Source organism: Carassius auratus, chromosome 44 (assembly GCF_003368295.1).
Source record: "Carassius auratus strain Wakin chromosome 44, ASM336829v1, whole genome shotgun sequence".
In the NCBI taxonomy this organism is placed as follows: domain Eukaryota; kingdom Metazoa; phylum Chordata; class Actinopteri; order Cypriniformes; family Cyprinidae; genus Carassius; species Carassius auratus.
Genome location: NC_039286.1, coordinates 1272494 through 1293912, shown reverse-complemented (window position 1 = coordinate 1293912; position 21419 = coordinate 1272494). Strand labels below are relative to the sequence as shown.

Sequence of the window (21419 nt, the reverse complement as noted above, 5' to 3'; positions counted from 1 at the left end):
CAATAATGATGTTAATAATAATAATTATTATTATTATTATTATAAATGCTTCGGTTTGCATTCTACAAAATAATTATTGTATGGTTTGTGCTACATGTGTTTTCCATTCTGTTCTGACTGGGTCCCCCTGTAAATATAGCTTGTGATTTTTTCCAGCATCTGCGCCACATGTTTCAGGCAACCAGCGCCCATCAGCTTCATTGAGTTGGAGAAATCCGAGCAGCAGAGGATGATGCTTATGGCTGTCACATCCCGAGGACCACCAGCGACACTTCAAGTGTGTGATGTTAAAAGCCACTGCGGCAAGTGAACGATGGCCTTGGTTGGCGTTTTCGCGGGGCTCATAGTGGGTACGTATATAGACCTGAGACGACGACACTTTTCTATCGGATGATAGCTAGCCTATTGGCTAACGGAATAGCTCTCGTTCTCATTACATCATATGGATAAACTGAACAGTTAATCTCTAATAACGCAGGGACAGTAATTTACCAACTACGTGTTGGTGACGTTAATATATTATTTATATATTATTATAACTGCCGCTGGTCTTATACTGTAACGTTAGCTAAATGCCAGCAATATAATTACACTTGGTTCTTTCTTTTCTCTAAACAACAGGAATGTCTTGTAAGATCACGACGCCGTTTTTCTGAGTAACGTAAATGGTTTATGACATTTTTCCTCTGTTATTCCTCTTGTCCGTTGTAAAAGCCGTTGTTCGTTCTGTCGGTGACATAGAGGGCCAAAAGCCGGGCTTTAATCGACTCCAAATCTGTGATTCAGACTGGCTGTGAGTGATTGTTAAGACTGACTGTGTCTGAAAAACTAGAATGTCGCCTGCCTAGTTACGATAGGGATTGTGATTCATCCATGTGAATTGAATCTTTCGAATCGGTTCAGTAGCCTTTTCTGCAGGTTATGCTAGATAATTAAAGTTTTCATTTTTGTTTTATGTTACAATGTAAAAACCACACAAGTTTATGAACTGTGACTTAACAATTGACAAAAAAAACAACAACAACAATCGACTAAAGTAATCATATAGCTTTAAAAAAGGAGAGATGCACAGATGAATGAAAAATATATGTCAGGAGAACTGAAATGATTAATTCTCTTAAAATATCAGTTCTGATTAATTCATGAACTACTTATACAGAAGATACCCAAAGTAGTAAATGTGATATTTATAATGCTGACTAGGTAGGCAGCTCACTAGAATTTGATACAAAGCCGACATGTTTGAAGCGATCATAACACATGCACAGCACTTTGCTGTGTAAAGCTTTTTGGCCTTAACACCTGCCAACCTGCTAAATCGCCAACCTATATAATTCACCTTCCTATTGACTCTTTTGAAGTAGAAGAGGAAGAACTACTCCTTTAACAATACCACTGTTGGTATATTATAACACACACTTACCCAGTTATTCAACCTCAAATAAATAAATGAATGTGATGTCATATATATATATATATATATATATATATATATATATATATATATATATATATATATATATATATATATTTGTATATAAATATATCTTTTGATGTGCATAATACATTCAGCATTTTTTGCATTAAATGAGTGCATTGATATTAAAACCAGTGTCCACTTCTTCCAGTCTGTTAAAATGAAAATCTGTATTACCTGATAAACGGAAAGCTTGAGAAAAGTATCACTCACTTCACTTTGAGTGTGTTCCCGGCCAGTACTTTGAACAGTTTGATGTCTTCACAATCCTGCGATTGGTCTGCATTGTTTTTTTATGTTCCCAATGAATCATGAAGTACATGAATTCCCCTTTGACTGGAAAAGAGAAGTCAGCAGAGCGCTGATTCAACAGTTCAGTAGGACATCCCTGGCTGTGTCACGGAAAGGGAGGGAGCAAAAGAGAAAGTGTCTTTTCTGAGTTGGCACATGATGAATATTTTCATTTGGCCCACCCCAAGGTCGGCCCATAAAATCATAAACCAGGATTAGGCATTTGTACTGCAGGGCTGTCTGTAATTTGTGTGTGTGTTTGCGCATGTGTGTGTTCACTCTGCCATTACTTAGTTTTGAATAGTTTGGCATTAACCATTAATGGTTGATCCATTAGAATATAGTGTTGTGGACCACCTTCAGATTACCTTGAGTTCACATATTATTTAAATCAGTTTATTAGGGGTGTAATGGTTCAGATGACTCACGGTTCATCAGCAGAAACATACTGTACATTAGCTGAACTCTGTCTGTTTTACATTGCTATTTTTAACAAACCATATAACAGATGCATTGTCAAATTTCTGTTGAACCATGGTACAAGAGTTTGAGTTTTCACACTGTTACACCCCTACATTTTATAGAGTCTGGGTTGTGGTTTTGTTGCTATTGGGTTTATATCAGCCTGTGGGCTAAGGTCGCCCTCAGGCTCAGGGTGACAGTATAAACCATCTGGCACTCCATTTATTCAAAGCATGCATCTGTGACCCCATGTGTACAAAACCATAGCCATCAACACCCCAGAAACAGATCAATACCTCCACCATGGATAAAAACATTAGTAATGCCACAGCTGTTCAAAAATCTGTTGCTGTTGCTTATCATCCAGTCTGTTTTTTTAGCAGTTTTGTTCACAATTCTGCACACGTGAGAGGTGCAAGTCTAATTGAGCTTTCCATAAAAGTTATGTAACTCATTAAATTATGAATTATGCTTGCTTATAGCGTTTATTTGCATGCACTGTCTGTGCGCATTGTTAAATAATTTATGCAAATGAGGTAACAAAAATGCAAAAAACCCTGTTTAGTGCAGTTCGCATGACAATTCATGCAAGGCATTACATGCAAATTTTTAAGTCATGACATGTGAATTTATAGATCCTCCAGTGGCAATCTCAGCAAAAATATCACTCGCAATTTAAAAATTTTTGGTTGCAAATGCAACCCATTTAGTCACAGTCTGGAGCCTTTAAGCACATGCTTTGCCTTGAGTGATGTATTAGGGGCTATTTTGTATCTGAAAGCTTGAAGAGATCTGGCATTTCTGTAGTGCATCGCTGCAGTAGCTTTCTTTCACTGCAGCACACGCCCCTGTGGAGATTTAAAACCAGCTTCCTCTCAGCTGACTTCAAGTGAGAAAAGAAAGAGACTGTAAAAGCATGCTGGCAACCATCTCTCCAGTTTCTTTTATAAACTGCTGAAAAAAATGAGTGCTTTCCTTTTAAATGATGCTTGAATGGGGAGTATGTGTTATGCCAGAGAAAGGGTTTTGATGTGCAAAGCGAGGGGAGGGGAAGGCGTGTGAGATGTGCATTGAGCGTTTGAGATTGTGACTCACTGTACTACCGTTCTGATAGGACTGATTGGCCTGATACACAACACACACTTATCTACTTGCTCAAATAACACATTCTCACACACTCCCACTAGAAGCGAGAAACACGCCCTGTTACATAAATGCGTTAAAAATAAATACAAGTTAAAATAGAGAGTTTACATTACTGGAAAAGGACAAATATATATATGTAAATGCAAAAATAATCACTGTTAAGCTTCCTTAAATCATAAACCTTAATTATAACACTGTTTGTTATGTCTGTCTCAAGCATCAAATTGTTTATTATGGTATAACAAAATCTTATCTTGTAAAAAAAAAAAAAATTTTTATAAAGTATATACACTACCATTGAACAGTTTTTGATAGAAGTCCTATGCTCCTATGCTCACCAAGGCTGCATTTATTAAATCAAAAATAGAGTAAAAACTGTAATATTGTGAGATATTATTACAATTCAAATAACTATTCTATTTATATGTAATTTATTCATGTGATGGATGGCAAAGCTGAATTTTTAGCAGCCAGTACTCCAGTTTTCAATGTCACATGATCCTTTAGAAATAATTCTAATATGATGATTTGGTGCTCAAGAAAAACTGCGTGTGCTTAATATTTTTGTCAAAAAATCTTTATAAAGGTCTTTACTGTCAATTTTGATCATAATTTGTCCTTGCTGAATAGAAGTGCTTCCTTGCTGACCCCAAGCATTTGAATGGTTGTGTGTAAAATATATATGTATTTGATTGTTTTCTAATAGCTAATTCTTTATCGTGCTGAAGTTTTACCGTTTACAATAAGGGAATTTAGTCTGCCACATTACACTGCATTTAATTCTTTTGTCATTTCTGTCTGCACCAGCGGTCACCATCCTCTGTGAGTCACACGCGGACCGCAACGTTTATCCTTCGGCCGGAGTGCTTTTCGTACATGTGCTTGAGAGGGAATACTTTAAAGGGGAGTTCCCACCGTATCCAAAAGCAGGTATATTTACTCCACTAATTACACAATAATGTGCCTATACAGAATAAATGTTTCGCTCTTTTAATTTTATGAAACACCTGTACACCTTGGTAGCTACTTTGCATATCACTGCACACGAAACATGTTAAATTCAGTTTACATGTCAGAGCCTATATCTTCAAAGGGAAATATGGCACACAGTGAATATAAACATTTCTCTCCATAATATTTCTATTTTGTGGTAGCCATGCAAAAGCACAATTTGCACAGTCTGCCATAACCTTATTGCTCAAATAAATCCAACTGAAAATTATTCTTCATTTCAGGTGATTCGAGTAATGACCCCATCACATTTAACACCAACCTTAAAGGCTATCCTGACAGGCCTGGATGGCTGCGGTACATTCAGAGAACCTCTCATAGTGATGGAGTCCTCTATGGCTCACCAACCGCTGAACATGTGGGCAAGCCGACTATCATCGAGGTGTGTTATGTATAAACACGTCTGAACTCATATACACTACCGTTGATATGTTTGGGGTCAGTAAAGATTCTTTGCAAGAAATGAATACTTTTTATTTAGCAAGGATGCATTAAATTGATAAAAATTGAAAGCTTGTTCAAAATAAATGCTGTTCAAAAACATTTGTAAAAATCATACCAACCCAACTTTTAAACAGCAGTGCATAGTTTTTATTTTTGTAGAAATAAATCTAATATATATATTTTTTTCTAGGAAAATAGAAGGTAACAGGGCAAAGTTGAAAATGTATGCATGAGAATGCTTATCTCCTCTTTGTGTATTGTTCAGGCTTTAGATTCATGTAAGGATTTGGCTTTGTGATTCTTCTTTACCCTTGAGAGACTTTATGTGTTTGCATCTGGTTCTGACTTCCTCTGCATGGTATAAATGTAAATCTGCCCTGAGCCGGGCTTAAACTTTTCCTCTTGCATGTTGCAGATTACCGCGTATAATAAACGCACTTTTGAAACTGCCAGGCACAACTTGGTCATAAACATCATGTCTACAGAAGGTGAGAGCCAAGAACTTATAGTTTTGATGTAGCAAATCTCATTATAACATGCAGCCACATGCTCAAAGAAAGACTCTGTTGTCCGACTGAAAACCCTAATATGGAGAATAATCCTAAAGTATGAAAAATATTTATTTTTAAGGTCATTATAGGATTCATGAATATACCAACAGACATTAACATTGTTTTCTTAAGACTGTTATGTAACACTGTAAAAAAAAAAAAATCCCTGATGATTTTAAATTGCTAATAGCGTTGATTATTTGTGTATTTTAACAGTATATTCACCCCATTATATTCAGAAGATATCACAGTCCCTTTCACAGGTGGATCTGCTTTATGTTTAAATGCTGCTGTGAGATTCCCGTTCTTGATCTGTGTGCAGCTTTAAGCTGAGCAACTGTTTCAGTGCAGATGTGACGCTCACCACCATCTGCTTTAAAGAGACACTTCGACATGTCAACCATATTATCCAACCGTTATATAACCTAGTTTGGGTTATTTCTAATCGCACACAAGAAGATATGTTCATGTCTGTGCTCTTTTGCTCTCTGGCAGAATTCCCTCTGCCCTATCAGGCTGAGTTCTTCATCAAGAACATGAATATTGAGGAGATGTTAGCCAGTGAGGTGCTGGGAGATTTTCTCGGTGCTGTCAAGAACGTGTGGCAACCAGAGAGGCTCAATGCCATCAACATCACTTCAGCGCTGGACCGGGGCGGACGAGTGCCATTACCCATCAACGACCTGAAAGAGGGGTGAGATCTAAAGATACACTGAAAGGAATTGATTGAAACATCTTATTGGCACAGAACGTGTGATATAACCAATAATATGAAATAGTAGCAGTAGTGGATCTTATGCTAACAAGTGGTTTAGTAACTGTATAAATTGCAGTGTTATAAAAAAAAAAAAAATAAATAAAATTGCGAAAGGGAGAACATTTTGTCCTAGAAGGCAGAAGAGCAATGTGTATTGGATTGTGAATTTACATCAGAGGCTGCCCTTCTCGGTTCACATTTCTTTAGAGGACTTCGCTCATGCGTTGGCATAAGTTGTTCATCAAATATTCACGTCCTCTTTCAGAAGAAGAAATGTTCCAGATGAAGCATTTTAGAAGCTCTCGGATAGAGCAGAAACGCAGACAGAAGATGTATATTGTCTGTCTAGTGCAATCAGACCCTTTATGCTTTCTGGATATCATGGTTATGCCAAGCGCTAATTCACAGTCGAACGAGGCTTAAATATTTATGAATATTGTGCATAAAACCTTGCCCTTCAGTAAGTCTCTGTGACGTTCACAGTGTGTATGTGATGGTGGGAGCAGACGTGCAGTTCTCGTCGTGCCTTCGAGAGGTGGAGAGCCCACAGAACCAGCTGCGCTGCAGTCAGGAGATGGAGCCCGTCATCAGCTGCGATAAGAAGTTCAGAGCTCAGTTTCACATCGACTGGTGCAAGATCTCTCTGGTGAGCGCCAGATCTCTGGCTCTGATTTTTTTATTTTTTTTTTGCTAGCAGATAATGAAGTGTAACATATTCATTCCCTAATAGTGTTAAGCATTTATTTATGCTGAGCCCAGTTTGTCTTTTGTTCTTGAAGGTGGACATCACTAAGGTTGTTCCTGTGCACAGTAACCGTCCAGACCGGGGCACAGGCGTGCTGCCGGACATCGGCGAGTACAACCCGCCTTCTGAGTCGCTGAAAAGTAGAGACTATTTTGCTGACTTCCTGATCACCCTGGCGGTGCCCTCAGCTGTCGCCCTGGTCCTCTTCATCATCCTCGGCTACTCCATGTGCTGCAGACGGGAAGGGGTGTAAGTTCCAGTGCTAAACTCTTGGTGAAAGTGAAACACACACAAACAAGCAAGCAAAAAAATGCTCGTATACTTAATGCTTGTACTTAGTGCCCATTGTATCATGATCAACATTTAAATGATATAATACTTTTTGATTACAGTAAACCATGTAGTGCCACTATGGCATCTTTCAAATCAGTTAAGTGAAGATCTCGAGGGCTTTTTTAGAATTTGTCAAATTCTGAAAGGCAAGACAGTGTCGCATTCCTGCCAGAAAGCAGCTTACCATCTTCATCAAGCATCAGTTTTTTTTCTCCACCATTTAATCATTAACTGAAACCCACTCAGTCCAAAGGATCCATCTGTTGTATTCAGAGCCATTCCGGCAGATGTTTCCTCTTCATTATCAGCCAATCCCAGTCTGTTTCCTGATGATGTCACACGCCGTCAGAGCTGCCGCAGCTGAAGGAGACCCCTGCTTCGCCAGACCTCAGTTGATCCATTCACACCCCTCCATTCCCCTCCTGACTCACTCTCCATTGGCTTCTGTGTGGTTGTCTTTAACTGTTAATATTAGAATTTAATTCAGTCATTTTGTTTTGTTTCTAGGGAAAAAAGAAACATGCAAACACCAGAGTAAGTGTTCCCTCTCCTGTGGTATTTTTCCTTTCTTTACATAGGTCCCCCTTTTTTTCTTTTTTTGCTTCCCTACGTTTTGTTATCTCACATCCTCCATCATAGTGACATGTTCATTTGCATCTCATTCATACAATCGCCTCCGTGTCTCCATGGTGTCATCAATGGGCAGCTGCTTCAGTGACAGAGATATATGTCAGCTTATTATCATTGTAAATAATTTATAACGAGGTAGTGTGACAAAAGAATCAAATATTCATCAGATACCCTTTTGCAAAATAGATTAATAACCCAGTGTTAGAATACAGTGTTTATATAAATGTTTAGCGGTTGCATAGCAGCGTCAGACATTCTGTATTATACTTTTGTGCGTGCATGTGCTTTGAATAGTCATTTAGTTGCTGCTTCTATTCCCAGTATTCAGCTGGTTCACCACAGCTCCATTCAGAAGTCTACTAAGGAGCTTCGCAGCATGTCTAAGAACCGGGAGATTTCGTGGCCTCTCTCGACACTGCCAGTCTTCCATCCTGTGAGCGGAGAGGTGGTGCCGCCCATCCACCCCGACAACTACGAGACCACCAGCATGCCGCTCATGCAGACGCAGACGTGAGTCTGTTACTTTAGCATTAATCGGGGTTTCTGGATGGAAAGTAATGCCCAACCCTTGTTTGGAAATGGTGAATCTGCTTTAAGAAGAGATGAGAAAGTAGGTTACTATAATCCAGGGTTCTTTAAAAACAGAGTTGAAGCTCTCAGTGACCTGGTATTAACTCACTGATGACTTGGAACAGATCTCAAATCACTACACATGTGTATTATCATCAGTAAGACTGACCTAAAACTCTGATAAGATGATGCCCAAAAAAAGAAAGAAGAGTTGGAAAAGGAATTCCGAAGAATTTAACGATTTAGATTACATGGATAGTTGCATTAATGATTTTTTTTTTTTTTACTTTTAAAGATTATGGGTTTTGATTCAGTTCCATTCCAATTCCAAGAGTTATAGTTTTAATAATACAATAATGTGAAGAAATTCTTACAAAAGATGCATTTCTGCTTCAGTAACAACACATACTTGATCTCAATTTAAAGAAATGATTCACCAAAAATTTCCTCACCGTCATGTTGTTTCAAACCTGTATGAATGAAGTATTTTCCATGCTACGGAAGTAAATGTCTACAAGTAACTGCTCTATTCTGTTCAGTAGAAGAAAGAAACTCTTACAGGTTTTTAACCACTTGAGGGTGATAAAATAAGCTTGTTTGAATAATTAAAAAGAACTGACTTACTCACAGATACTCTTTCGTTTGGAAATTGTACTGCACTGGTTGAGTATTGAGTATTTTTTTTCTATTCACTGAAAAGAACCGACTCATTAGAGCCATTACAGTTTCTTTTGCGCTGTTGCAGATTAAGTGTGAGAAACATGTTTTTTTTTTTTTTTTTTTTGCAAGAACTCTTAATGCATCCAACCATCATTATGCAATTTTTTCTTAATACAACGGTTCTTATTTCCTAATCCTAACACAGTGTTAGTAATAAGCATTTTGACCAAAACTTTGTGTTTATTCATAGAAATCTTCAAAGTCAGATCCAAATACCACAGCAGCAGTCCTCTGGTAAGTGAAGCATTTAAAATGGATGCCTAACCTTTTCATCCCATTGATGCAAACAGTACCTGATACCAGGTGGCATAGCAATAGATTTCAACATTTTGTTAAATTATCCACAAAAACCAAGGGCTGTGGCATTTCTCCTTGCAGTGGAGATGTTAATTGTAGTGTTGGTGCTTTAGTCTCTTTCATTGCTCTCTGGTGAACCCCAGTGCACACATAATGAACTGCCATCAGTCGGCTGTGAAATCTCTTCCTGTCTAACATGCTGTTCATTCATTCATGCTAACAAAGGAGATAATTATTGTATGTCGACTTTTCGGAGGCTAGAGGCAAGTATACTCTTTGCATCTGTGATAATGTGTTTTAACAAAGAAGAACAAGATTAACTATTTCATGTTTCTAAAATGCACCTCTCATTGTAGGTAAATGGTATTCCTGAGGAGAGAAAGGTGGCCGAAGCTCTAAACCTGTGACTTCACGTGGCTTCAATTTTGTGCCCGTTTAATCATGCCAAATGTGCATGTGTAGCTGTAGCTTCAAGCTCAATGCCTTTCTGTTCTGTCATGCACGTCTAAAAGTGCAATATCCAAACGTTATTCAGTGTCAGAACTAATGTTGAGATGGGGCACACTAAAAGATTACTTTAAAATAGAATTCACATTAAATATACTGTCAAATGTTCTAATTTTATGGTATGAGTCACTAATGGAGCCACATTTACGGGGATCTGAACAAGTTGATATTGTTTGTTTTGTTCTCTTATATGATTAAATGTGTTTTGATAAATGAATACACTTGCCACTAAATAACTATGCTGGCATATGTTTGTTTCTGAGGATGTAAGTCATTTAAACAAAAGAAGATGAATTAAAAAAAAAAACTTTTTTTATTTATCGTCAACATTTACTGTACAATAAGATGAAGGCATTTCCAAATGAAATGAATAATTTCACATTTGAGGCCTTTGGGGTTTCTTTAAATAAAACTTATACCAAACTATACAGATAATTAGTTTTATGAACAAAAACAAGGTGAAGTATTAAAAAAAAAAAAAAAAAGTTTACAGTTAGTAGTATGAATGTGCCAGCGGATGGCACACTTTGCAAATTTAGTTTTGCTAAAAAAAAAAAAAAAAAAAAAAAAAGATTATACCTTGCAGTTGCTTTTAAATTCACATATTGAACTCCTATGAAAAGTAGATTCAAAATTGTGATGGTTTCATAGTAAATAAAACTTCTCAACCAAAATGTCAGTATATATTTATCTAGAATGAAGTACCACTTTGAAACAATACACCTTTGTCTCATGAAGAAGGATCTATTTACAGCATTATCAGAAAACTGATAATTAAATGTAACTTTTTTTTTATACATGTAATATATTTTAAAAAATCAAGTTGAACATGAACATCAGGCTTTAGTTGCCACATTTCAAGAGGATATGAAGACATACATTAAACATTAAATAATGAGGTCTCTGATTTTAGACAAAACTGACTCTGACTTTAAGCTGTATTCTTATGAACTGAACACGTGGTAAGAAAACCAAATGATAACTGGCTCAAACGACTCAAAGTCTGCAGGGAAGATGCCCCGCTCAGTGCAATCAAAAGAGGGTAAAGACTGCATCGTGTTCAGATTTATGATTCAAGTCCAGCATCCACCCTAAATTAACTGAGCAAACAATCGACTTCTGAAAACCATTCTGATAGAAGCAGTAAATGCTTATGGATTCCATTAGTAGTGGGAACCATATTCACTCCCATTAAGATTTTATGATGGCATGGAAATGGATGTTCCCCTTTGAACAATCCACAAATGTCTTTTTCACATGAGGTTGTTCACCTAAAGGATAAAGCTGCTGGTGTGATATAACTGTTTGTTTGGAAACATTTGGTGCACGAGCTGATGTAGTTTTGTCAGTTTTACAAGGTTAGAAGCAGCAATGTATTACTTCTTCACATTTTGCAATCATAGGCGTCGTGTACAAAAACAGAAGAGGGAGACAATGAGGACACACGAACACATAACCCCATTTAAAACAGAAACTTAAATTATTAAATACTGTCCATAAAACACATCTCAGAGCTATGAGAGAGGGCAGAGCACAGGTGTACTTGTTATTGCACTGTATGTGCTATTTGTCTACTGCAAACATCTTGCTGTAAGAATCCTTGTTTGATCATCCGAACAGTTTCTGCTCCATGGTCCTTGGCTTCAGTTCCAGCTTGAGTTTTGTATACAGACCCATACCATAAGAATTCCCTGGTTCTAAGTCCTAGGCTGGTCAAGTTTCTTGATTTTATACAGACAGATCATTAGGATCCACACCGGATGAAGTGTGCTACTGTCTCTGGTTGCCCTGGATTACTCGTTTCAAGACAGTATCAGTACCAGACCTAGAAAGACTCCTCCCACCAGCAGTCTCTTCAGTAGAGGCCCGCTCTCTTTAGGAATGGCCACCTGGGCCAAGTCATTGGTGATCTGGGAGATCTCATGAGCTACACAGACAAAGATGAATGTGCTGACGATAATGTTTAAAGTGGGGTTTCCAGGAATGAGGACCAGGATGCCCTTGGTGTCCGCTGCTAGCCAAATATGATACTGGCATATGAAGAGCTAGTGGCGAAAACAGGAAGCATGTTTAAATGGTTGCAATACTTTCAAAATGGTGGAATAGTTTGCTTGCAGCATTTTTAAACCTGTATTTACAGTGGTGCCTGCTGACCCACTGGACGTCCATTTAAGTATATCACTGTAAATTTAGTTAATTTTATACTCAATGATGGACGAGTTAGCAATATTCATCCTAATGCACAGCACAGAATATTCTTTTAAAAGTTTGTTTGCAGAAGAGCTTGAATGGTCTCACCTCAAGGGAGATCTTTCCAAACCATGCAAAGAACGAGCTGTACAGAGAGCGAGCGTAACCAGGAATATTCCGGATCAAAATGAAAGCCAGAATCTGTGGGCAGAGTGATGAACACACAAAGTCAGCAGCCTCACATGCACAACAGGACGGAAGAATTATTTTAGGTCACAAATGTTCTTTCTGTTCCCACGAAAGCCGCCTGACTGTCTGGATCAACTGTGATAAAGGTCAGTGTGGTTATGAACAGTCAAAAGAATCTTTTCTACTTCTTTTTTTGTGTGTGTGTGTGTATGTGTGTGTGTGTTTTGGTTAAATCATTCATAGTTAAAAGTGTATAAGAGAACAACATTATAAAAAGCACAAAGTGGAATGAGTACTTGCCTGGACAACTGAAATGTACGGATGCATCTCATTACACTCAGACTTGTTTTTGCACCCACTGGCCCATATGGAGTATGTCTGGGAACAAAACAATCTTTGTAAAGAAGACCGATTACTGTTTTCAGAGAGAGACAGAATAAGCCTTACCATAAATGACACCACTGAGACAAAGAGCAGACAGTTGGAAATCCTGTTGGAGAAGAGAGGCTCTCCTTTGCCTTCAGACAGCAGCTGACATTTCTGCAGCAGCAGATATATGAAGGCAAAGAGCATCCCATTGATCACAGCCTGGCATCCAAAAGAGCAGAACAAAAACCTTTACTTCAAGATGCAAAACTGACCAATGTTTTAGACTTCTTATTCATTCAAAGGAAAGGATGTTTTACGTACAAATCGATCTAGTTTCCACCTGAACCACCACTCGTGGATGCTACCTTGCAGCTCAAACAGCTTTGAAATGGGCCTCAAAGAGAAAACAGCCTCAAAGAGTTCCTGCAACAAACGCAAAAGGCTGAAATGCACAAACTTCTCAAAACTAGTCTTAACTGTCCTGCTGTAAGAGAGAAACTCACCTGCGAGTATGCAAAGAAGTAGATGAAAAGAAGCAAACCCAGAAGTTTCAACAATAGTGCCAGATTCCAGAATGCACTACCTGTACATGATTGAGGGAGACAGAGAGAGAGATAGAGGAACAATGTTTCAAGCCTTTAAAAAAGTATTTTAGGGAGGTTTTGTGTCTAGCAAATATTGTTATGACTTTGATTACCATTAGCCTGCTTCTGAAGAATCTGTGGCCACAATGCCATCGTTGCAAAAATAACTGCAAACCAAAATGTGACAAGAGGCACAAAGTAGTAAAACTGGTAAGGTCGGTCCATAACCAGACACAGAACCACCACAAGGAAGTTAAGCCTGAAGAGAACCTAAAAGACAAATACAGAGATGACTCATTATTTCTATCATATTGTGCAGTTATGCAATATTATTAATATTATTATTATGAAGCATATCCCTCTAAACTTTGCCATTTGTAATATTTACATTAATAAGCAACTTGGTCACATCTACTTTATAACAATGATTTCAAACACTGCACAAGAAAGTCAACAAAACCATTATCTAGTGATGAACTATGACCTAGCAATAATCCATAAGGTAAAAAAAACAAAACAATAAATGACAGTTTACAATCATTAAAAAAATAAGTCATGTTACATTATTATTATAAATAAAATACGTAATATTTTATAACATTATAATACTGTATAATATCCATTAATCATTTTATATTGTGATTTTGAAATGAATACATATAATGACAATATACTCTACTGTTCAAAAGTTTGGGGTCAAAAAAAAAAAAAAAAAAAAAAATATATATATATATATATATATATATATATATATATATATATATATATATATATATTTTTTTTTTTTTTTTTAAGAAGTCTCATGCTCCACAAGGCTGCATTATTTATTTATAAAATACAGCACATAAACCGTAATGCTGTAAAATATTATTACTTCAAACTTATCTACTTATTGTTTTCTAAAATGAATTTAGTCCTATGATGGCAAAACTGATTTTTCAGTACACATTTCAGTCTTCAGTGTCACATGTTCCTTCAGAAATCATTCTGATATGCACATTTGCTGCTAAAGAAACATTTCTTATTATTATCAAAGCCGAAAACTGTTGTGTTGCCCTTATATTGTTATGGAAACCATGATAAATTATTTCAAGGTTCTTTGATAAATTAAAAAAAGAAAAAGTTTATTTATGCCATTTATTGACAGCATTTATTTGTGCACACATGCTGAAAAGTATTCATTTATTTTGAAATTATTAAATTCAGTATAAAATAATTGTGAAACATCAAATGAAATAGAGACAGAGGACTTCATCATTTTAGAAGAGCACACATGTGCATCAAAAAAAAAAAGAAAGAAAAATGGAATATCATGGAAAAGTGCTTTATTTTTTGTAATTTAATTAAAAAATTTAACTTTCTTATATTCTGGATTCATTGCACACAAACTGAAATATTTCAAGAGTTTTTTGTTTTAATCCTGATGCTTATGATTTACAGCTCAGGAAAATGTAAAATTCAGTATCTCAAAAAATTTGAATCTTTTCTAAAAGATCAATCAAAAAAAGATTTTCAAAACAGAAATGTTCAAGATCTCAAAAGCAGGTTTAATTATGCACTCAATCCTTGGATGGGCTTCAATGCGGCATGTGACATGGAGGCGATCAGCTTGTGGCATTGCTGAGGCGTTACTGAAGCCCAGGTTGCTTTGATATAGGCCTTCAGCTCCTCTGTATTGTTTGTCAGAGGTTACTTCTCTTCCTCTTCACAATACCCCATAGATTCTCTGTGTCAGGCGAGTTGGCCGGCCAATCAAGCACAGTAATATCATGGTCATCAAACCATTTGGAAGTGGTTTTAGCACTGTGGGCAGGTGCTAAAGTCCTGCTGCAAAATAAATTCAGCATTTCCATAAAGCTTGTCAGCAGATGGAAGCATAAAGTGCTCCAAAATCTCCTGCTAGGTGGCTGCTTTTAATTTGGACTTGATAAAACACAATGGAGCAACATCAGCAGACGCCACGGCACCCCAATTAATCTCTGACTTCAGAAACTTCACACTGGACTTCAAGCAGCTTGGATTCTGCGCCTCTCCAGTCTTCCTCCAGACTTTGATTTCCAAATGAAATGCTAATTTTACTTTCATCTGAAAAGAGGACTGTTGACCACTGAGCAACAGTCCAGTTTTTTTACTCCTTACCCCAGGTGAAATGCCTCTGATGTTTTTTTCTGGTTCAGGAGTGGTTTGGTTCTAGGAATGTGACAGCTCTAGCCCTTTTCCTGAAGACGTCGGAGTGTGACGTCTCCGGCTTCAGTCCACTCCTTGTGAAGCGCTCCCAAGTTCTTGAATCGGCTTTTCCTGACAATCTCTGTGAACAGCCAGCCCTTTCAGCAATGACCTTCGGTGGCTTACTCTCCTTGTAGAGGTTGTTGATGATTGTCTTCTGGATTGTCCCCTCGATTGTGTTGCATGTTCTTAACTAGCCCAAGAGGCACCCAGTATTTATACTCAAAACTAATCAAACTATTTTTTTTTAAATACTGAATTGTTTATTTTCCCAAGCTGTAAATTGTAACCATCAGAAGTAAAAAAAAAATAAAAATAAAATAAAAATATTGAAATATTTATTTTTGTTTATTTAAATCTAGAATATAAAAGAGTTTGCTTTTTTCCCAATTAAATTACAAAAAATAAAAGATATTTTCCATGATATTCAAATTTTTTGTCTTAAGTGCCAATTTTTGGAAATTGAGATTTATACATAATCTGAAAGCTGAATAAATAAGCTTTCCATTGATGTATGTGTTTTTTTTTATACTTAGAAAAATCACCTTTAAAGTTGTCCAAATTAAGTTCTTAGCAATATTACTAATCAAAAATTAAGTTATATTTATGGTAGGAAATTTACAAAATATCTTCATGGAACATGATCTTTACTTAATATCCAAATGATTTTTGGCATAAAAGAAAAATCGATAATTTTGACCCATACAATGTATTTTTTGGCTATTGCTGCAAATATACCCTAGCAACTTAAGACTTTTAAGTTTAAGGTTTTATGGTGCAGGATCACATATGTCACTGCTACATGCACACAGGATCACAAGATGAGCAGAATCCGGCAACATGTACCTGACACACTCTGTAAAGTCCAAAGTCTCCCTTTAGCCAGAAGAACGAGAAGTGTCCATATCCTGTTTGGAAGAGATATGCAGCTACCAGGACACGGACATGCATGTACACAGGTATAAACTGAGGAGAAAATAAAAAAGAAGATTAAGAGTGCATTCGCTATAAATAACAGAGTAAAGCAAAGTAATCCAAGATATTAATAAGCATACAGTGCTAGCTCCAGAAAAGTGGTAAATAAGGATAACCAGCTGCATCCAGCCCTTCCATTCATCCGTTTGCTCTCTGTTCAAGAGTTTCGTCTGGAAAAAGAAAAGAAAATTGGACAAGAATATCAATGCGAACATCTATACAGCATTGGAGTTCTTTTATAGATTAGAACGATTACAACAAAAGTGTGCCCTACCTCTTTGCTGTTCTCACTGTAAAAGATGCCCAGAACGAAGATATAGATGAGAGGGATGAAAAAGGTAGAATGTGTATAGAATTTCTGTTCCTTCATAAAGATATCTGCCCTGTCACACAGGTAGAAGTACAACATGATAAGGCTCATTTTGCCAATGGCCACTAAAGGTCCCTTTGAGTTCAGTTGACCCCCAACACAGGGGGGTTTCTTGTCCTCTCCGCTCTCCACATCAGGAACGGGTCTGCTCTTACGATGTCTACTATAGCCAAGGATGAGGAAGATGATGATAGACAGCAGGAAGAGACCAACAGCGATCTTCTGAAAGACGCTTAGGGGAGGAGCGCTCTGACAGCAAGAGCCGTCGATGGGCTTTAGGATCTTGTTGCACATGGAGTTCATCAGAACCATGGCGCCCTGAGAAGTAGGTAAATATTAGTCATATTAGTTAAAAAGAACAAAATGGAGCTATTCATTATAAAACTTGTTTTAACCAGAGGCTTACAACATCTCTTGTGCTCTCAGGAAGGTGCAAGCCATCCACCGACTGGGAAATGGTCTCCAGAGCAGCTTGCCGAGAGGCCTCTAAGAACTTGACCTTCTTTTTGCTGGTCTTCAGAGTACTAATCGCTGCCTCGTTGTACAGATTTATCTGCTCGTTTGTGATCATCTTTCGACTGTCACTTAGAACGTCCTCATAAACAGGATCTATGAACACAGGCAAGGCAAAAACATGAGACGGGAACACAAAGCCATCATTACAGAGGATCTGAACTCCAAAACTCACCTTGCAGAACCCAATAGACCTCGCTGTGCTCAGCTAGTTTTTCCAATGTGTCGGATATAGCCGTGAGGTTCGCTTTGTACTGAACGAGTGCCTCACTCTTGCCATTGTGCAACTTGATGGACCACTGTTGGAAACCACAAACTGCAGTCATTAGAAAGGATTTTAAGCAACCGCACCTGAATGCACTGCACGACTGCAAAGAGGAACTCACCGTAGCAGCACCAATGATGACGACATGTGGTTTGGAAGGAGATCCCTAAAATTATGAGATGAGACATGATTCTTACGCCTGTGATTTAATGATTTGCTTGCTTTCTATACAGTACAATAGAATTGTCTTTACCTCCGTCCATAACATCAACTGCTCCTTCAAGGAATTGCTCACTTCAGCATACCACAGGAAATCCTAAAAAGTAAACACAGGCAACATATTTTGAGTGGTTGTTATATAACAATAACTCGGCTCAAATAAAATGAAGATCTCTGCTGTATGGGACAAAACGAATAAAGAAATACTTACGACAGTGGAATCACCATCTACAAAAGGGATATTTTCATGCTGGAGGAACAATTGATAAAAACAAGAACAAAACATATAATTAACTTTACGCAGAATAAATTATATCTATAGCCGTTAATACATCTACTATAAAATTATAATAATAAAGCTTTAGCATTTATTATTTAAGTTTAGAATTTATAGTATGTAAATTTAGAATTTATTATATCTTTATAAAAATATTTTTTTATACAATTTCTTTTTCCTTCCCCATTTCATTTTTTATTTAACTGAAGGCACATCTATAAAAGTTGTAATTGCTTGGGGGACATCCCACATCGAACAAAATATGACTTTGAAGTAAATGCTCACTCTGGTTTGAAATACATTATCAGCCAAATGATGGCTTAATTACATGAATAGCAACAACAAACCTTGTTGCCAACTTCTTTCACCTCAGGATTCATCGTTTTGATGAAAGAATAGAAGAGTTGACGTATTCTAGAGTCTCCTACAAATGCTATTCTCTTCTCTCTGAGGCAAAACTTTGCTTCACTGAAAGACAATAAAAAGGAGTGTAAATTCCAGCCCACATTTCTACCCAATATGCGTCACTGAGGTACATTAACAATCACTACATGACTTACATGATTTTGTACTTGTGAAGCATGCAGCCATAGGGTTGCCATACATTGTCCCCTAAAAAACGTCCACTGGACAAAAGCCAGTCACATGTGTCACTGCCTGAAAGAAACCATTCATAATTATAGTTAATAAACCAAATTCAAGAATAATATAATTAAGTTTGGGGTTAGTAATATTTTATTTTTATGAAAGAAATTAATTCTGTTATTCAGCAAGGGTGCATCTAATCAAAAGCAACAGTTAAGACTTTTACATAGTAACAAATACAATTTTTTATTCCAAATAAATGCTGTTTCTATGAACTTTTTATCAAAAAATCATTAAAAAATGCATCACAGTTTCCACAAAAATATTAAACAGCACAACTGTTCTCAACATTGTCGAAAGAATGAGCTCCAAATCAGAATCACGTTGAAGGATCATGTGAAAACCACAATGGCCAACTGTGTCCATCTGATATGTGTACAACATAAAGCAAGATTTTAAAATAACATTTAAGGGCTTTTCAGATAGTTTCAGTTTCAATATTTTGCTCCTCTCATATCTAGACCAAATTTACACAGAATATTCGAACACAGAATTTTAAACATTGTAAGTAAATAATGTAAACAATAAAAAATGCTCACGTTTAGGTGAGCTCATCACTGATTATAAGAGGAGATGATTTATGCATTGCGCAATCCTGATAGGACAATACTATCATCTGAACATGCTAAGACACGACCAGTATTATGCTTCAATTTCAGAAAACACAAGCAAGACTAGATGAATGATCATCCAGGGACGACTAGATCTCCTCCTATAGGTTTTAATGAAGTTACCTGGAATAGAGTTTGAATATATTAACTTACATGCGTTTGGCTGGATTTCAACATTTAATCTAGCGTTAGCCAATATATGAGCATCAGACATGCCTATAACGAAATAAATAACGTTACCTGCAGGCACCTGTTTTTAAACTACTGGGCGCTATGCGTCAAATAATTAAGTCTATAATAACTGGAAATGCAACCCTGATGACAGACCAGCTTAGAGACAGCACTGATTCTAGCTTTAATCTGTTGATTAGCTAAAATCAGGAAAAATGTTGTGCTTATTAATAAAATTGCGCCAAATAATGTTTTAACGAAGCGGTCACAGTTTATTTGTGTTTTCACGAGCAAAGCTGTAGTTGTTATCTAGCAGTGACAGACGCGCACACGCTCATTGAAAACATTGAGTGACAGCATTAGCATTGGCGCTAACACAAACACGCAGCTCTTTCTTACACACCGCTACACAAACACTCACCTCCATAATGTCGAGAAGCCGTGTGGAACACAGTGAGAAGGACGACGGCGGCGACAGACAGCAATTTAGCATTTTTGATGCTGAAATATTGATTTATTTCCCGTTTGCCTAGGCTATAGGCCAGGACCGCCATCTTGGCTCCTCCATGACAACAGGCAGACAGACGAGCTGCGGCGGAGTTGACGAAGTTAGAGCCGAGCGGCGCGTGCCCGCTTCCCGCGTGTGCCTCAGCTTCTGCTGTAGTGATGGGATTTATGGCTCTTTGAGGGGATCCGGATCTTCGCGATCCGTTCCTTTCAAAGAGCCGTTCAAAAGAATGGCTCTTTTGGCTCTTTTTAAATATTTAGTCAGTTTTAAGAAGCCAGCTTGGGAGCATCTCAGTTTATCCTGGAAATAATCACTGGGAGGTATTATGAGGTGAGATTTGTAGTCAAATAATTAAAGCTCAGATATCACACACCAATATCTGAGTTTGAATTATTCTGAAATATTGATTATTACCTCATTTCTCATGTGTTGACTATATTCCATAGGGTTGCACAAATCCCTCTGCTTAGACAGTGACATCATTATTTTGATTTACCTTTAGTACAAAGTGTGTGTGTGTGTGTGTAAAACTACGTTGACTTATGTTATTCATACAATACCTACTCACAAAAAAACATCAAAAACAAAGCCGGCTGAAATGAATTTCTGTGCAAAACAGCTTTTACTACAAACACTTCCACACAAGAACATTGTTATCACACAAGAACATTTTGATAGAAAACTAATTTTTTTTTAAGTAGATAAAATTAGAATAAATAAAATGGAAATGTCTACATACTACATACTATTACTACTGTAAACTTTGCAAAAATATGACATCAGCCCCTTCAAGTCAATGAACAATAACAAAGTGGGCTGCAATGAATGTCTGTGGAAAACAGCTTTTAGTGAAACATTTCTATACAAGCACAGTATCACAAAAGAACATTTTTAATGATTTTAAAATAAGTTTTAAATGAACACAAAATGCAATGTAAATGCATGCACAACTAATAACTAATATCATCACGCTATAAAGGGTTGGCCTGCGCTGGGTGCGCCCCTCCCCCTATAACTGTTCTGGCTCCTGGCGGAGCTCATTTGTATGAACACGCATAGGAAAAAAGAACGATAGAAAGAACGGCTCCTCTCCAGTCGCGACTCGGCTCCCATCGTTCATGTTTATGAGCCGTTCAAAAGAATCGGTTCGTTCGCGAACGTCACAACTCTATTCTGCTGTCGCGAGCAGAACAGGTTGGCTGAAGTCCGACTGCGCTCCTTGTGCTGCGTTTGCACAATCTGTCATATCAGGTTTTTACTTTCTTTCGCTTTCCCACATAAAGAAAATATCACAGACTTACCCAAACTACTACTAAAGTTTAGTTTTTTTCCCCAGTGTCCTACTTGTTAAACTCGAGGAGAGCGA

General features: G+C 37.3%; 3 protein-coding genes across 6 annotated transcripts in view; 1 reads left to right on the top strand and 2 right to left on the bottom strand.

The window, feature by feature from the left end:
* Positions 1 to 1889, bottom strand: part of LOC113062052 (neurabin-1-like) — a 43144-nt gene extending 41255 nt beyond the window's left edge. Inside the window, exon 1 of one of the 2 annotated variants that reach the window (XM_026231570.1) lies at positions 1655 to 1889. The gene's annotated coding sequence lies outside the window, so the exon portion shown is untranslated. The remainder of the gene's footprint in view (positions 1 to 1654) is intronic. The other variant, XM_026231569.1, reaches the window with a different exon arrangement.
* LOC113062054 (sarcoglycan, epsilon) lies at positions 121 to 10367 on the top strand. Of its 3 annotated transcripts, XM_026231577.1 has the most exons (12): positions 122 to 350; positions 4184 to 4306; positions 4612 to 4769; positions 5247 to 5319; positions 5878 to 6076; positions 6623 to 6785; positions 6919 to 7133; positions 7725 to 7751; positions 8169 to 8357; positions 9328 to 9371; positions 9660 to 9697; positions 9791 to 10367. In XM_026231577.1, the coding sequence occupies exons 1-12, from the start codon at positions 314 to 316 to the stop codon at positions 9839 to 9841; spliced, it is 1317 nt and encodes a 438-aa protein (XP_026087362.1). In that variant the 5' UTR covers positions 122 to 313; the 3' UTR covers positions 9842 to 10367. The 3 variants fall into 3 exon arrangements, with proteins under 3 accessions (XP_026087363.1, XP_026087362.1, XP_026087364.1); XM_026231578.1 differs by lacking the exon at positions 7725 to 7751 and having other exon boundaries at positions 121 to 350; XM_026231579.1 differs by lacking the exon at positions 9660 to 9697 and having other exon boundaries at positions 124 to 350.
* A 159-nt stretch (positions 10368 to 10526) lies between these two features.
* casd1 (CAS1 domain containing 1) lies at positions 10527 to 21419 on the bottom strand. The gene is made up of 19 exons (XM_026231576.1): positions 21234 to 21419; positions 19967 to 20207; positions 18679 to 18775; positions 18466 to 18586; positions 18053 to 18091; positions 17876 to 17938; positions 17744 to 17788; positions 17533 to 17656; positions 17251 to 17453; positions 16749 to 17162; positions 16555 to 16644; positions 16346 to 16465; positions 13387 to 13543; positions 13193 to 13272; positions 13011 to 13112; positions 12768 to 12908; positions 12621 to 12698; positions 12240 to 12332; positions 10527 to 11986 (listed from the first exon to the last, which is right to left on the bottom strand). The coding sequence occupies exons 1-19, from the start codon at positions 21297 to 21299 to the stop codon at positions 11744 to 11746; spliced, it is 2517 nt and encodes an 838-aa protein (XP_026087361.1). The 5' UTR covers positions 21300 to 21419; the 3' UTR covers positions 10527 to 11743.